Below are 17,571 nucleotides of genomic sequence, written 5' to 3'. Positions count from 1 at the left end.
AAGGGAAAGTTTTTTTCAAGTTCCTCCAAAGATGTGTTTGAGGCAATTACTTTTTGTGGTCAGATTGTTTGGGTCCTGACAACTGTTCTGAGGAAGGAATGAAAATTGTCTACAGAAGTATTTCAAACCTCTTTTTTTTTTTTTTTTTAAAGAAAGAGTGAGAGAGAGAGAGAGAGAGAATTTTAATATTTATTTTTTAGTATTTGGCGGACACAACATCTTAGTTTGTATGTGGTGCTGAGGATCAAACCCGGGCCGCACACATGCTAGGCGAGCATGCTACCACTTGAGCCACATCCCCAGCCCCGTATTTCAAACCTCTTTTCATTTCATTCCTCCTTCTTTGCAAAAGTACTAAAGGTATTTGGGACATTTGCTTGCATTAAAATCATTTACTTAAAGGACTCCTGGTGTGTTTTCAGACAAGTAAGACATTCTTGTCAGTTTTAAGGGGTCAGGGGTGGGGGGTGGAGATTGTATAGATAGTCCTAAGTACCTTTAGGTCCAACACTTGCTCTAATTAATTTGCCTCTTGAATACTAAAATGTTCACTGAGTGTAATGGGATCAGTATTCACAAAATACAAATTTTTAGACAATGACAAGGGACCGCAAAATAACTACAATTTTAAGCTTTTGAACAATTTGGTTTAGTAAGTGATTCTTTCTAGAAGTGTTTGAATGTATTTTTTTTTTTTAAATCAGAATTTTCTGTTTGCTATTTTAATCTTTCCTGATCAGAGACTTAAAAAACCAAAACAAAAAACAAACAAACAAACAAACCACAAAAACAACAAAAAAAACCAACTTTTTTTTCCTGGACATGGATCAAAAACTTAAACTGAATTTCTTAAGATCCAAAAGTGGGAGGTAAAGCTGTTTTGGGCTGAATTAGAAGACCATGGAAATAGTGACAAGAGAGTGTCAACTATCCAGAGAATAAGTAAAGTTGTTCCACCCTACCCAGGAGGAGTAGAACTAGGGCTAACATTTACTATCAGACTAGTTCTTGCTAGCATTATCTACAGGCCAAAGAGACCTCTAGGTGGCTTTGCATTTTATCAAACAGAATACACCCAAGGCCACAGTAACTAAGGGGACTGCCCATCAAAGTAAAGGTCATACCATTAAAAAGAAGTTGTGGCTCTTGGGCAGAAGCTAGTCAACTCTGACCAAATCTGGCTTATTGCCTATTTTGTAAATAAAACATTATCTCTCTTTTTTCTTTCTTTTTTCCTGGTAAATGAAGTTTGATTGAAACACTGAACTCACCCTTTCATTTAAATATTGTCTTGGCTGCTTTTGTGCTAAAATGTCAGAGTTGAGAAGTTATAAGAGAGGTCATATAAGCCCATCAAGCCTAAAATAGTCACTATCTGGACATCTGCAGAAAAAGGGCCTCAAGTTGTCCCTTCCCCACCTCCTCATCCACTGGCCTAGGTGGGATGCTTGCTGTATCAGGTATTACATGAAGTCAGTTGAAGAAGTGACCACTCAAGCTCTGACCTGATTGTTTTTCCTCCAGCACAATGAACTTTGCCATCCATTAAAGCTTGAGCCACAGACTGAAATAAAATGATATAAAGGTTAAAGCATACCTATTTTCAATTAGCAGAAGCCAGAAAAGAATACAGGAAATTTATTTTTAAAACTTTAAATAAGTAATTAACTATAGGGAATCTTCTTTAACTTGATCTTTTCTTCTATATTTGAAAAGTATTTCATCTTTGTTAAAATTTCCTTGGCTTTTTCAAAGTCATCTGAAATAAACAAGAGACACTGACGTCAGACTTCATTTTAAGCAAGAATAAGACCTACTCTGGCAACCATGGCAGCTAGATCAAAGCCAAGTCTGGGTTGTTGGAGGGGCCCTCAATTACTCAGAAAATCAGCAAGGGGGGAGTGAGGACATCTGAATTATTAAGGGGACAAAGAGATTAATCAAAAGGAGGCAAGAGCACATGTTTACAGGGTTTGGAGAGGGTCCCAAATAATAAATGGACTGTGTTTTAACAGTTTTCCCCTAACACATATGGTGGTAGCCCTGCGGAGGCTGTAGAAGAACCAGATGCTTCTCTTAAGACAGGTGCCAAGGGGCTGGGGATGTAGCTCAAGTGGTAGCGCGCTTGCCTGGCATGCGTGCGGCCCAGGTTCGATCCTCAGCACCACATACAAACAAAGATGTTGTGTCTGCCAAAAACTAAAAAATAAATATTAAAAAAAAATTCTCTCCTCTCTCTTAAAAAAAAAAAAAAAAAAAAAGGACAGGTGCCAAGGCACAGAGCTGTCCTCAGGTGGCTTTCAGTCTCTGAGAATGATGCCCTAAGCTGGTGGCTTTCAAGTGAGCGTGATTTTGCCTCCAAGGGGACATCTGTCAATGTCTGAGGCATTTTTAGTTGCTGTAACCTGGAAGGTGTTACTGGCATCTAGTGGGTACAAGCCAGGGATGCTGCTAAATACCTTAAAGTGCAAAGGACAGCCCTTTATGACCAAGAATTATCTGACTCAAAATGTTGGTAATGTGGGGCTGGGGCTGTAGCTCAGTGGTAGCGCGCTTGCCTAGCACGTGTGAGGCACTGGGTTTGAGCCTCAGCATCACATAAAAATAAATAAAATAAAGGTATTGTGTTCAATACCTTGTGTTATTTTTTTTTACAACTAAAAAAAAATTTTTTTAAAATGTTGGTAATGCTGAAGTTGAGAAAACTAGACTTAGAAAAATACAAAATAATGTGATGAGTGCTGAAGTGAAGATATGTTATAATTACCCAGATTGAGAATAAAATGTCAGAAAAAAGTTTCAGAATACATAAACTATGATGCTATTTATACAAAGATTAAAAAAATATGCAAAAGTGATTTACTGTTATATCCATTAAAACTACAAGAAAAGCAATGGAATGATTAATAGAAAATTTGGGAAAGTGGTCACTGTGAAAGGGAGCTGTAATGTAATAGCAAAGGGCCTGCAGGGAGCTTGGAACACCATTTCTTTTTTAAATTTAGAGACAGAGTCTCACTGAGTGAGGCACTGAAGAACTGCCTCAGCCTCCCCAGCTGCTGGGATTACAGGCATGCACCACCATGCCCAGCTATCCTTACTTTTTTAATATTTATTTTTATTTTTAAAAAAATATTTGTTGTTGGGGCTGGGGATGTGGCTCAAGCGGTAGCGCCTGGCATGTGTGCGGCCGGGTTCGATCCTCAGCACCACATACCAACAAAGATGTTGTGTCCGCCGAGAATTAAAAAATAAAATAAATATTAAAAATTCTCTCTCTCTCTCCTCTCTCACTCTCTCTTTAAAAAAAATGGAAAAACATAAGTTTAAAAAAATATTTGTTGTTTAGTTGTAGTTGGACACAATATCTTTTAATTAGCTAATTAATTTATTTTTATGTGGTGCTGAGGATCGAACCTAGGGCCTTGCCCGAGCTAGGTGAGAGCTCTACTGCTAAGCCACAACCCCAGCCCTTAATATTTTTTTTTTAAAAATATTTATTTATTTTTTGTTTTCGGCGGACACAACATCTTTGTTGGTATGTGGTGCTGAGGATCGAACCCGGGCCGCACGCATGCCAGGCCAGCGCGCTACCTCTTGAGCCACATCCCCAGCCCCCCCTTAATATTTATTTTATTGTATTTATGTATGTATATAGGCATGTATATATTTATTTATTTTGGTACTGGGGATTGAACCCAGAGGCACTTTATCACTGAGCCACATCCCATCCCTTTTTATTTTGAGTTAGGATCTCACTAAGTTTCTTAGGGCCTTTTTCAATTACTGAGGCTGGCCTTGAACTTGCATTCATCTTGCCTCACCCTTCTGAGTTGTGGGATTACAGATGTGCACCACTGTATCTGGCAACTTTTTTTTTTTTTTTTTAAAACATGTGAGGCAATAGGACCAGCTCAGGGACTTCCATTGCATCAGGCATGCTCTTTTTTTTTTTTTTTTTTTTTTTTTTTTTTAAAGAGAGAGAGAGAGAGAATTTTAATATTTATTTTTTAGTTTTCGGCAGACACAACATCTTTGTTTGTATGTGGTGCTGGGGATCGAACCCGGGCCGCACGCATGCCAGGTGAGCGCGCTACTGCTTGAGCCACATCCCCAGCCCCTCTGGAAACTTTTTAAATATCCAAATATCTGAAAATTAGGGTAAAACATACTGTTTATCAGGTTATTTATTTATTTTTTGGTGGTGTAGGGGTTTGAACCCAGGGCCTTACACATGCTAGGTTAAGTGTTCTACACTGAGCCTTATCCCTGGCCCTTCACTTCACTCCTTTACTTCACTAACTTATATGTCGTTATATTTATATAGTGAGGCTTTTTTTTTTTGGGGGGGGGTGGTACTGGGAATCAAACTGAGGGCGTACTGTGCTCTATCACTAAGCTATATATCCCAGCCCAGCCTGCATCTTTTTATTTCTTTCCTTTTTTTGAGAGTCTTACTGTTGTTTTGGTCTTGAACTCCTAGGCTCAAGTGATCCTCTAGCCTTAGCCTCCCAAGTAGTGGTTTACAAACATGTGGCACTGAGTATGGCTGGGGGTCTTGTCCTTGACCCCACCCCATACTGGATTGCACACAGAGACTCTCTACCACTCAGCCACCCCCAGGCTCTTTTATTTTCTTTTTGAGACAGGGTCTCACTAAGTTCCCAGGCTATCTAGACTTGTGATCCTTCTGTCTCTACTTCCTGACTAGCTGAGAATACAAATGTGAGCCATTGCACTTGGCTTCTATTACTGTTTTGAACTTGTTTGTTAGATCAATTGAGAATAATGAAAAAAAAAAAGTATTTGACATTCATTTATTCCTTTTCCAATAATCTTCTTTCCTCTATGTAGACCCAAATTTCAGACCTGTATCATTTTCTTCTATTTCTTTTTTTCCTGCAGTGCTGGGGATCAAATCCAGAGTCTTGTGCATGCTAGGCAAGTGTTCTATCACTAAGCCATACCCAGTCTTTCCTTCTCTCTAAAGAACTCCTTTTAGCTTTTTTTGTAAGGCAGGTCTGCTGGCACCAAATTCCTTTAGTTTTTGTTTCTCTAAGAAAGTACTTTTCCTTCAGATTTGAAGGATGATACCATAGTACAGAATTCTAGGTTGATAGACTTTAAATACTTCACTTTTTTTTTCTTTTTTGGTCATGCTGGGGATTGAACCCAGGGCCCTGTGCATGCAAGATAAGCACTCTACCAACTGAGCTATATCCCCGGCCCAATATTTCACTTCTATACCTTACCTTAGTTTCTTGCTAAAGTGGAATGGAAGTACCTTCCTCCTATTTAATGTTTCACTGGGATATTTCTGTTTTTGGTTCACAGTTTGTTTCTATAGCAAGACTATAACTCTTTAAAGACAGAAGTATAATTCATACATATTTTATATCTCCAGGTACCCATCAGAGGATAAGTATATAAAAGCTACTCATTGAATGAACAGTTATGCCTCAATGCTTAAAATTTCTTTCCATATTTAACAAAGTCAAAAAATAGAATACCTTGTTCAAAAGCTCTGCTCACGTTGTCAGTACATTCTTTCTGTTTAGCTGAAAGAGAAACCATTATCTTAGTTTTTCTATTTAAATAGACTCATAATACCACTTTGTAATCATCTAGCTGTAAAGGCAGGAAGCTTAGATTCAAGGTTATAGTTTCATAACCTTTGTTTCCGAATATACCTCAATGGTGGCTGCAGTTTCATGCAGCACCAGGCCAGGCGGCTGAGGGAGGAGGATCACAAGTTTGAGGCTAGCCTCAGCAGCTTAGTGAGATCCTGTTTCAAAATAAAAAATAAAAAAGGCTATGGGTTTAATTCAGTGGTAGAGCACCCCTGGGTTGAATCCAAGTACTACCTCCAAAAATAAACATATAAAAAGAAAAAATAAAAAGAAGCAACACTGGCTGAACCTCATTACACTGTTTTTTTTTTTTTTTTTTGTATCAGGGATTGAACCCAAGAACGCTCAACCACTGAGCGACATCCCAAGCCATCCCCAGCCCTTTTTATATTTATTTTGAGATAAAATCTTGCTAAGTTGCTGAGGCTGGCTTTGAACTTGTGATCCTCCTGCCTCAGCTTTCTGAGCTACTGATTACAGGTGTGTGCCACTATACTACATTACACTGTTTTTTAGCCCATGGAAGGTCTGAGAGGCAATCACTGAGGTTTATAAAATTGTAGGAAATCAAATTAAAAAAAAAGGGATAGGAGGAGAGCTATAGTTTGGATAAGAATCTTCCAAAGGTCCATGTGTTAGAGGCTTGGTCACTAGCCTATTGGAAAATGGTGGAACTTTTAGGAGATGAGGCCTAGTGGAAGGCAATTAGGCCACTGTGGGTCACTCTTTTTGCTTCCTGATTTCTCTGAGGGGAGTAGCTTCCTCCACTGTATCCTTCTGCCATGATGTGCTGCCTCACCATGGGCCTCCAGAGCAGTTGGGTCAACCAAACGTAGACTTTCTTTTTTTTTAAAATTTTAATATTTTATTTTTTTTTTTTTAGTATTTGGCGGACACAACATCTTTGTTTGTATGTGGTGCTGAGGATCGAACCCGGGCCGCACGCATGCCAGGCGAGCGCGCTACCGCTTGAGCCACATCCCCAGCCCTGAACGTAGACTTTCAACGGGGCATGGAAATGCATGCCTGTACCTACAGCAACACGGAAGGCAGGAAAATAAAAAATTCGAGTCCAGCCTCGGCAACTTAGCAAGCCCCTAAGCAACTTAGCGAGACCCTGTACCAAAATAAAAAATAAAAACAAAATGGGCTGGGGATATAGCTCAGTGGCCAAGCACTCCTGGGTTCAATTTCTAGTAATCTCCTCCCCAAGAGACTGATACCTCTAAAAATGTGAGCCAAAATAAGCCTTTTTTTTTTTTTTAATTTGTAAGCCGATAACCTCATGTATTTTGTCTGAGATGGAAAGCTGACTAACACAGGGGACAAGGATATGCCTCACTGCCTCCAACAAGTAGTCTTCCAGATTTCAGTGAAAAAATTAACACGTGAGCATCACCTATCAGCAGGGCACACCAAGTATTTTAGGAAGCTATCTCATATTTCTTTTGCTTCTTCATTAGAAAATGTGGAATTTGGGCTGGGGATGTGGCTCAAGCAGTAGCGCGCTGGCCTGGCATGCGTGCGGCCCGGGTTCGATCCTCAGCACCACATACCAACAAAGATGTTGTGTCCACCGAAAACTAAAAAATAAATATTAAAAATTCTCTCCCTCTCTCTCTTTAAAAAAAAAGAAAATGTGGAATTTTAAAAATTACCGAGTTTTCCAGATATAAATAATACCAATCATTTATACAGTGCCTTCTTTCAAAGAACTTTGAAATACATCATATTACCAAGGTAGTTAAAGATAGGTAGGGAGGGAATTGTCCCATGACTGGGAACTACAAGAGCCTCGAAAAGAAGCCCAGGCACCTGACTTCTAGCCCAGTGTTTGAATCTTGCCTCTTGAATAGCAACTGGCATCAACGAAAGAGCACTGGACGGTAAGTCCACAGGCTCTGAAGTCCTGATCCCAAAACTAACTGGTTCTGTGACCTTGTACATTTACTTAATAAGGCCTGACTGGTACCAGCTGGGGAGGAAATGTAGGAATTAAATCTAAATCAAGGTCCGTTCTACATGCTTGAAGTCAAGAACTAGACTAAGTGTGTGACCCACTTTTTTTTTTATCTTTACCTCATTACCTTACAACAAGCAGTACTAATAGTTTCTGTTTTATGGATAAGGAAACTGAGGCCGAGATGCGTGAAGTCACTTGCTCAAGGTCACATAAAAAAGTCAGAAGCAGTGGTGGCAATAGACCCATGTCTCCTTCCCCTCAGAGCTTCATGCTGCCTTGCTTTCTGAAGCAGCAAGCCCTTCTGATTGCATGCTCTGGGTCTCTCCTTTCTGTACATCACCCAGTCCTAATGCTATTAAAACAGTTGACAGTCTCCCCACTACAACTTCTATTTTATAGTCTTTAATTTTTTTTGCTATTATTCACTCATTTAATAAATATTTCCTGAGTTCCTGTTATGCTCTGAGTACTGTAGTGTGAGCTGAAGATGTGGGGAAAGTAAAAAAGCAGGCACAATTTCTGCTTCTTTAGAAATCTAGTGGGGAGATCAATATTGTTTAAATAATGTCACACAGAAGTGTATAGTTATAACTGTGATTAATCTTAAACAGGAGAGGTATAGAGGTCAAAATGGTACAGAGGTCAAAAAAGGCTTCTCTGAGGAGTGGTGACTGCTCCCAGATCTGAAGGGGTTAACTTAGATGGGGTCTGGGGGAGATGAGGATTTTGGGCAGCAACCACAACATATGCAAAGGCGCTGGAATAGGAGGGTGCCTGGTACAGATGAGGAAATGGAAGCCACTGTGTCTATAATGAAGTGGACAAAATGGAGAAGAGGCCAGAGCATATGGCGTCTTATAAGCCATGCTGAAGATTTTGGTTTTGCCAGGTGTGGTAGTGCACACCTATAATCTCAGTGATTCAGGAGGGTAAGGCAGAAGGATCACAAGTTTAAGGCCACAGCTGACAGCTTAGTGAGATCCTGTCTCAAAATTAAAAATAAGAAGGGCTGGATATATAGCTCAGTGGTAGAGCTTCCCGGGGTTCAATCCCAAGTTACTCCCCCCACCAAAAAAAGTTACTCAGGAGACAAGGTAGGAAGAGATAATTTGAGTTCAGAAATTCAAGACCATCCTGGGCAACATAGTGAGACCTTGCCTAAAAAAATAAATAAATAAAAAATTAGTTTTAAACCCGAGGACAGTGAGAAACCACTTAAAGAATTAACTTGTTATGATATCTGCTAAGGGTTTATAATTGTTCAGCTATATGGTGTCATTCATGTAACAGAGGGAACACTGGAAGAGGCACAGGTGATTTGGTGGAAGGGCAAAGAAAGGAGACACATAACTTTCAGTTTAAACATGCTGGGTTAGAATATATAAACTTAGACCGTCAGAACGGTGCAGAGATCACAAGCCCCAGCCCTGGAAGATGGGGAACTGCCTCAAATCCCCCACCTCGGATGACATCTCCCTGCTTCACGAGTCTTAGTCCGACTGGGCTAGCTTTGGCGAGGGGACGGAGCCGGATCAGGAGCCGCCACCGCCATATCAGGAACAAGTTCCAGTTCCAGTTTATCATCCAACACCTAGCCAGACTCGGCTAGCAACTCAGCTGACTGAAGAGGAACAAATTAGGATAGCTCAAAGAATAGGCCTTATACAGCATCTGCCTAAAGGAGTTTATGACCCCGGAAGAGATGGATCTGAAAAAAAGGTCCGGGAGTGTGTGATCTGTATGATGGACTTTGTTTATGGGGACCCAATTCGATTTCTGCTGTGCATGCACATCTATCACCTGGACTGTATAGATGACTGGTTGATGAGATCCTTCACGTGCCCCTCCTGCATGGAGCCAGTTGATGCAGCACTGCTCTCATCCTATGAGACTAATTGAGCCAGGGTCTCTCGTCTGACTTCAAGTGAACCATCATTTTTGGTGGTTTTGATCTTTCGTCACTGAGCCCAAAGAGCCAGGGATTAGGAATTAAGATCATGCACAAAAAGTTTCCTAAAAATTCCTGGATGGCTGCAGATGTTGAGGAAAGTATGTGATATTTTAGAAACTTAGGGGGGGAAAGTAGGATGGTATTTTTATGTAAAGCCTTGACCCAGTGTTTAAGAATGTAATTGTATTTAGACCTTGTTATTGCTCCAGTACATAGGAATTGTGTAAAGTGTTAAAGCAACTGTATATGTTTAAATTGTGTGTGTTGAAGATTAGGAAAAAAAGATAGTGGTTATTTTTCCTAAACGAAATAACTTTCTTCTCTCCACCAAATTTTTTTGTGAAGTTAATGGCATTTGGGTCAAGGTTTTATTAAAAGCTACATTTTATAACACTGGCACACAAAAAAAGTAGTTTTAAGCTTGTTTGCACAGTTCTTTTTTTCCATTGGAAATGGAATTCATTGCCTTAGGTCTTTTTAAATAGTGTATTATCGTTGGGGCTGGCTCTATGCTTGAAAACCAGTTTATTTATAACCTGCTGTAAGTGCTATATTCTGTTTGCAGTTAGGAAATGCAGAATTTTAAGTGATCTCCTAGCTTGTAAGCAAACTGAGATGCACTATCCCTTTTCTATATAAAAATGAGTTAATGTGTCAATAAATCAACTCAGCAAGGTGGGTTTAATATTACCCTTTCCTATGTGTTTTATCTAATTCTTTTGGTTGTTAATATGGTGATAAATGAAAGTCAGGTAAATTTTAAATATTAAGATTTCCGGGGCTGGGGTTGTGGCTCAAGCGGTAGCAAGCTCGCCTGGCATGCGTGCGGCCCGGGTTCGATCCTCAGCACCACATACCAACAAAGATGTTGTGTCCGCCGAGAACTAAAAAATAAATATTAAAAATTTTCTCTCTCTCTCTCCCCTCTCTCACTCTCTCTTTAAAAAAAAAAAAAAAAACTTAATGAGAAGTAGTTTCTCAGTTGTAATAATTTTGATTTCTCTTTTTTTTTTTTTTTTTAAAGGCTAGGAGCATCATTCAAAGCACTATGAACTTTATTTTAAGTCCGAGTGTGCCAACATTGAATCTGAGCTTTTTTATTTTTTTTTTAGAGAGAGAGAGAGAGAGAGAGAGAGAGAGAGAGAGAGAATTTTCAATATTTATTTCTAGTTCTTGGCAGACACAACATCTTTGTTGGTATGTGGTGCTGAGGATCGAACCCGGGCCGCACACATGCCAGGCGAGCGCGCTACCACTTGAGCCACATCCCCAGCCCTGATTTCTCTTTCTTGTGATCTCTCCTTCCCTGTTGTCTTGAACCATAGCAAAAGGATACTGCATCTCTCATTACTATAGTGATGAGGTTATTGAAGTTATATAAACACATCTCAGTCTATGTTTCTTTGAAAGGTCCTGCTAGGTGATTGACAAGACTAAGTAGGGAGAATAAAGGTAAATGTGATTCATATTTTGCACACAAATGCAGAATTTTATAACCACATGACTTCATAGTTGTGATCTCAAAAAAGGAATTTCTCCTTTAATTTTTCTTGCAGTTAATGTAAGAATACTCTAAATCTCTAAGCTTCTCAAGTGTTAGAGGTAGAGATGGTCTAGTAAAGATGTAGTAGTAATGTTTATTCATTTAGCATGTGTTTATTTTTCCTTATGTACTCAAGGTGATTTATTTGTTCAGCTCAGTGATATTACAGCTAAAAAACATTCATTAGCAAAAGGAGAAGCAGTCTACACCTAACAGAGGAATCAGAAATGTTTCTTATTTTTTGTTGAGTTGAATGTTTGACTCTAACACTTTTCTACATAGAAAACATAAGTTCCTTAAAGATTCTTCATAATTGTATTATAGAAGAATTTAGTATGTCATAAATAGTTAATTTGACATTCAACTGTAGTAGCCATATGTTGTTTGATTTCCTTATGAGCACCATGATGGAAACACTCAAATGAATTTGAGAAAAATTGGAAGAAATTAGATTATCGGGTTCTGTTAAATTGTTTGTGTATCTTGCTTAAATTTTTGTTCATTAATTTATATCCATCTGATTATATAAAGTAAATTTGGAGGAAACAAACAAACAAAAAGAATATATAAACTTCATGAGGACACAGACCATGTCTTTTTTGTTCCTTCCTATTTTCTACGTCATTTATAGTGCTTGATACATAGTAGGCAGACTATAAATATTTGAAAAAGTGCATAAGCACATATAATCTGTATGAAAACCTGAGAGTCTTTTCTAAGTGGAATGGTTAAATTTATGTGTTAACTTGGATAGGCTATGGTGCTTGGATGTTGATCAACTCTGGTCTATACGAGGCTTGATGGCACATACCTCTAACCCAGCTAGCTACACAGGAGGGTGGGGCAGGAGGATCACAAGTTCAATGCCAGCCAGGGCAACTAATGAGAACCTGTCTCAAAATAAAGAATAAAAAGGGGGACTGGGGGCTGGGGATGTGGCTCAAGCGGTAGCGCGCTCGTCTGGCATGCGTGCGGCCCGGGTTCGATCCTCAGCACCACATACAAACAAAGATGTTGTGTCTGCCGATAACTAAAAAATAAATATTAAAAATTCTCTCTCTCTCTCCCTCTATCACTCTCTCTTTAAAAAAAAAAAAAAAGAAAAAAAAAGGGGACTGGGGTTGTAGCTTAGTGGTAGAGTGCTTGCCTTGCATGCGTGAGGCACTGGGTTCGATCCTCAGCACCACATAAAAATAAATAAATAAAATAAAGATAAAAAAAAAAAAAAAGAATAAAAGGACTAGGGATATAGCTCAGTGGTAAAGTATCCCTGGGTTCAACCACCAGTACTGGGAAACAATAACAACAATGGTCTAGATGATACTGTGAAGGTGTTTTTTATGTGATTAATATTTATGGGGCTGGAGTTGTGGCTCAGTGGTAGAGTGCTCACCCAGCATGTGTGAGGCCCTGGGTTCGATCCTCAGCACCACATATAAATAAAGGTATTGTGTGCAACTACAACTAAAAAATAAACAAACATTTATATATATATATATATATTTATAATCAGTTGACTTTATTGTATGTATTTTTTTGCAGTCCTGGAGATCAAACCCAGGGCTTTTCCCAAGCTCAGCAAGTGTCTACTATTGAGTTACATCCTCAGCTCTCAGTTGACTTAAGTAAAGATTACCCTTGGTAACGTGGGAGGGTGTCCTCCAATCAAGTAAACACATTAAGTATAAAAACAGAGAAAGAATTCTGCTTCAAGACTTAACATAGAAACTTGACCTGAGTTTCTAGCTTGTTTGCCTGCTCTATAGATTTTAGATGTGCCAGACCCCACAATCATTCAGGCCAACTCCTTCAAATAAACCTATCTGTATCATATGGGTTTTATAGAAAACCCTGACAGATATATATGGAATAAAGTAAGAAACAAACCCATTCAGGATCAGAAGGTCAGAATTTCAAGGTTTGTCCTGTTGCATATCTACTTTGTGACCTTGGGTGCCTGTGCTTTGTGATCTTGGACATTTCTGCCAACTTCTGAAGCCCATTTTACTTGTTAGAGATAAAAATAGTATCTAAATCATATTGTGAGTAAAAAAGATCACTGCAATGTACAAAATATAATTATGTTCTTGGTTTAAGGCTGCCTTCTAGCTGGGTACACTGGCACATGCCTGTAATCCCAGCTACTCAGGAGACTGAGACAGGAGAATCAAAAGTATATGGCCAGCTTGGGCAACTCAGTGAGGCCCTATCTCAAAAAATAAGAAGGTCTGAGGATGTAGCTCAGTGGCAGAGCACTCCTGACTCCTGGGTTCAATGCCCAGTACCAAAAAATAAACAAAACAACAACAACAAAAAACTGCCTTCCACATGGTTAGAGGTGTTGCAAGTTTAACTTCAAGCAAAACTGGTTTTAATATGATTAAGGGAAAAAAAATATTCCTTGATTCCTTATTATGACCAATGTGCTGGCAAGTGCTCTACCCTTGAGCCAGAATCCCAACACCCAACATGTACTCTATGTCCATTTTTTAACTTAATCCCAGACATGTACGCATAACAACAATAAAATGCATTCAACATTTGCTCTTTCACCTTGTATAGTGGATTCAATTTCTTTCACGGCAGCTTCACTTTGAGCTTCTGCAAGTTTTTCATTGATTTCCATTATTTCCACGAGGAAGTGACTATCCATTTCATAATCTGTCCCTTTCGGAATCTCTATCCCATGAAGCTTTAGCTATTGAAGCATAGAGCAAGGAAAATAAGATTGGTTAGAGAAACTATGACCAGAGTCATGTAAATCTTGCTTACCCATCAGAATAAAATACCACTCATGGGGAACACTTGATCCGTCTCAATAATGAAAGTGTGAGGTAGGCTGTCAAAAGCCTGAACAGAGACAGGAGTTCTGAAACAGCATCCCACCTTATGTTACCTGGAATTGTGTGGCCCTGAGGTAGGCAGTCCTCTACTTGGAATTTAAAATAGATGTTTGTAAACTTTCTATTTAAAATTTTCTGGATTCTAAGATGTTCTTGGGAGAAAACAACAACAACAACAACAAAAGAACCTGAAGTTACTCTTCCCTAAAAACTATCATTATCAAATCCTTGAAATTTATAGAAAATGATTAAAACAATGCAATTGGGGCAATTAAGATTTACAAAGAATACTCGGAAAAGTACACTTGTATAATATTTTTTTTTCTTTGTGTACGATCTCTGAGGCTAAATATCACTGGGTTCCTGGACTTGCTAAGGTCTCAAGCACACTTCTGCTGAATACAGGGGGAAGTTATTCATAAAAGACTTGAGAAATCACCTTACAAGGTATAGTCCCCTGCTCAGGGGGGCCAGCAGGGTCTTATAGGCATCATTCACCAGGGTTGAATGCTTCTCTGAGAAGTCCTTTTCAGTCTGTTAATAGAGAAGAAGACAGTCTTATTACCATTGAAATCTGCCTTCTCATTCACAAACTTTTATAATAGGCTGATAGGCAGGCACCTAAGGAAGTGGCCAGAGTAGAACTGGTGCTGGGTGAGGTCTTTAATTTTAGCTCATGAGTTCTAAGTTGTCCATGTAATCAGACAAACAATGTGAGGGAATGACATTTCTAGGGCCTGCTTGGTGGGGTCCCGCTGCCACAGAGTGGAGCTGGTAGTCTAACTTTGTCCCTGATAATCATATAATCACAGGCCACTGCTACCTACCTAGTGTATATGTGTCTGGGGAATATGGGGGTGGCCAATAAATTACCTGAGATCTCTGGCTGAAGAAATCTGGGTGGACAAGACGCTGTAGTTGCTGAAACCTGTGCTGGAGTTTTGTAGTGTTAACTCTGAAGGAACGGTTGCTAGAAGGAAATTGGGAGATAAAAGTCATGTCACAGATGTTTATAGATTTATATGTTATGAGACTGGCTCTTATAGGGAAGATGTAATCAACATGAAGAGAGAGAATTTCAAAAAGTGGTAGGTGCTATGAAGGAAAGTTGAACAGGGTCAGAGAAGGTGGCAATGTGTGGAGAGAGATGACATTTGAGCTAAATTCTGAATGATACAGCTGATTAATCAAAGATCAGAGGAAACTGTCATCCAGCAGAGAGAACTTCAAGTGCAAAGACTCTGAGATGGGAGGCAAGATTGGAAACTTAGCAGGGCCTGGTGCTGCACGCCAGGCAATCATAATCTCAGCAGCTCAGGAGGCTGAGGCAGGAGGATCACAAATTCAGTCTGCCTCAGCAACAGCGAGGCACTAAGCAACTCAATGGGACCCTGTCTCTAAATAAAATACAAAATAGGGCTGGGGATGTGGCTCAGTGATCAAGGGCCCCTGAGTTCAATCCCAGGTACACTCCCTTCCACACAAACACAAATTGGAAACTTGACAACTTAAAAAGTCGGGTTACTACAGCCCATCATAAGTGCTCAGTGACTGGTGGGAACAGATTAGGGGAAGGGGCATTCTGAAATCTAACCTATCTTTCCAACATGCAGGTTCCTTCATCCCTATCTCCCACTTTAATCCAATCTCCTTCTCTTCCAACTCCCAGAACCTGCCTTACTTGCTTACCAGTTCAGCTCTACCCACACCTCTCCAGGCTACTCAATCTTCAGAATAATGAAGGGAAAAACCCCATTGGACCCTCTTCTTCCAATTTCCATTTTGTCCTTGGAGCTTGCCAACAACATTTTTCTGTCTTTATTCCCATGAGTAATAAAGACAGTAAAACCGCCTTGGTGCTGGGGATCGAACACCAGGGCGTCAAGCATGCTAGACAAAGGCCACATCTCCGACCCTCACTCTCTAATCTTGGACTCCACTTCGATACTTCTTTTTTAAAAGTCTCAACCCAGCTCTAACTTCCGGAGCCTTTCCCTTCTCTCAAGTTAGGCCTCTCATCTTCCCTTCTCAGTCAGGAAGCTCTGGCCCCTCAAGTCTCCCTCCCCAGACACCCTCGATTTCCTCCATTCCCCGCCCCTCCCCTTTCCTCTCCATCCTCAGACGCCCCTTCCCTTAGTCCCCGCCCCTCAGTTTCCTCTCTTGGAGACCCCTCCCCGACCTCGCTCTCTAGGGCTCCACCCACTATCTTAGCAGCCCGGCCTTCCCACTCCCAAGCCCGATCGGCCCTCCTCTCACGCAGGCCAGCCCCCGACGTCTCTCCCGTCCCGACCTCCTTTACCAATCCATGAGGCTGAAGTAGTCTCGAGTCGGGTCCGGCGGCTGCAGCGCTCGGCACTGGTGGCAGAAGAACCCGTCCCCCCGCCCGGGGCTGCCGCAGTTCCAACACCTCGCCAAACCGCTTCCCTCTTCCGACGCAGCATGGCAGCTTAACACTCTCCTTCCGGGGACCCCTGCGGGCCGCAACCCCCATAGCCGAAACAACACCTGGACCCTCCCACCCCACATCGGCCCGTGGCCTATCTTGGCCGGGGTCACCTGTTGGGGAGAAAAGCTGAGAGCGTGCCGCACACACGAGTGCTGCTGATTGGCTGGAGAGCTGAGGGGGCGAGGTCTCCTGGGGGGAACTTGGACGCTGAGTTCCGCTTGCATTCTAAACTACAATTCCCAGTAAGCATTGAGGCCACACGCGGTGGTCACATCCGCTGCTCCTCATTGGTCGGGCTGCGGCGGGGGGTATTTTGATTGGCTGAGGGTGGAGTTTGTATCTGCAGGTTTAGCGCCACTCTGCTGGCTTCGGCTGCGGAAAGTTTGCGGCTTCAGGTGGGCTCACGCGGTGAGTCATAGTGGAAAACTTAACTTGGGTGCTTGCGGGTTCGAATCCCATTCCTAGGGTCCTAGCAAGGGGAGTCTCCCGAGCTTCCGCATTTCTGGATTTTTTTTTTTTTGATCTGGAGGGGGGAGCGCGTGGGCGACACTCTTCCTTTGTAGCTAATCTTCGAGGTGAAATTTACTTTCCCTCTTACTACAAGTTGAAACAGGCCTGGATGTACAGGATGAGAAAGAACAGACTTGTGCTTCTCAATACCAGAGCGGAGTTACTTTGTAAAGACTTCTATAAACATTAGTAATTATTGCCATTCTTTAGATTCAATCTCTAAAAAAATACTTCTTGAGAACCCAACCTTAACTGCTAGGCGCTGCAGGAACTGGAAACGCAGTTAGTAGGATATTCTAAGTGTTCATAAGTTAAGTGTGTGGGATGGGGTGGCAAGGAATGGATAGGAGAGGATCAGTCCTCGCTGGGACTCAGTTTCTCTATTTGAAAGAAAGGTTGTTTGGCATTCGGAAGGCCTCTTGATTTCATTGGGACTGGAATTCTGTTCCTAGTCTTATAGATTTGCTTTGGTTACTTTGTTTTTTCACTCACCACTGGTCTTCCATTAAAAATAGCTCTCCATTAGCAAACATTATGAGGGGAGGAACTTTACATGCATTACCTCAGTTAATCTTCACGGTTCATCTGTTTTTTTCAAATGAGGAAGCAGGTCAGAGAAGTGATTTATTGAAAGCTCACTACTTGTCAGGCTGGAGAAGTATTGCTCAACAAAACTGCAGAGGGG

At 40.9% G+C, this 17,571-nt stretch overlaps 2 protein-coding genes and 1 pseudogene across 7 annotated transcripts in view; 2 read left to right on the top strand and 1 right to left on the bottom strand.

The window, feature by feature from the left end:
- Positions 1 to 1,622: 1,622 nt before the first annotated feature.
- On the bottom strand, positions 1,623 to 16,588 carry HSCB (HscB mitochondrial iron-sulfur cluster cochaperone). Of its 5 annotated transcripts, none has more exons than XM_081286169.1 (6): positions 16,487 to 16,588; positions 14,804 to 14,900; positions 14,375 to 14,464; positions 13,641 to 13,785; positions 5,511 to 5,558; positions 1,623 to 1,759 (listed from the first exon to the last, which is right to left on the bottom strand). In XM_081286169.1, exons 4-6 carry the CDS (start codon positions 13,738 to 13,740, stop codon positions 1,665 to 1,667), a joined length of 243 nt encoding a protein of 80 aa, XP_081142295.1. In that variant the 5' UTR covers positions 13,741 to 13,785; positions 14,375 to 14,464; positions 14,804 to 14,900; positions 16,487 to 16,588; the 3' UTR covers positions 1,623 to 1,664. The 5 variants fall into 5 exon arrangements, with proteins under 5 accessions (XP_081142295.1, XP_081142292.1, XP_081142296.1 ...); XM_081286166.1 differs by lacking the exon at positions 16,487 to 16,588 and adding an exon at positions 16,230 to 16,467; XM_081286170.1 differs by lacking the exon at positions 16,487 to 16,588 and adding an exon at positions 16,221 to 16,361 and having other exon boundaries at positions 14,370 to 14,464.
- LOC308644679 (RING finger protein 11-like) lies at positions 9,013 to 9,808 on the top strand (annotated as a pseudogene). Its single transcript has one exon. The product of its transcript is annotated as an RING finger protein 11-like (transcript).
- Positions 16,487 to 17,571, top strand: part of CHEK2 (checkpoint kinase 2) — a 47,040-nt gene continuing 45,955 nt past the window's right edge. Inside the window, exon 1 of the mRNA XM_081286165.1 lies at positions 16,487 to 16,618. The gene's annotated coding sequence lies outside the window, so the exon portion shown is untranslated. The remainder of the gene's footprint in view (positions 16,619 to 17,571) is intronic.

This window comes from Spermophilus citellus (assembly GCF_964194105.1).
Source record: "Spermophilus citellus genome assembly, chromosome: 3".
Lineage (NCBI taxonomy): Eukaryota > Metazoa > Chordata > Mammalia > Rodentia > Sciuridae > Spermophilus > Spermophilus citellus.
Note: the sequence above shows the minus strand (reverse complement) of the source record. Positions and strands in the feature narration are given on the sequence as shown.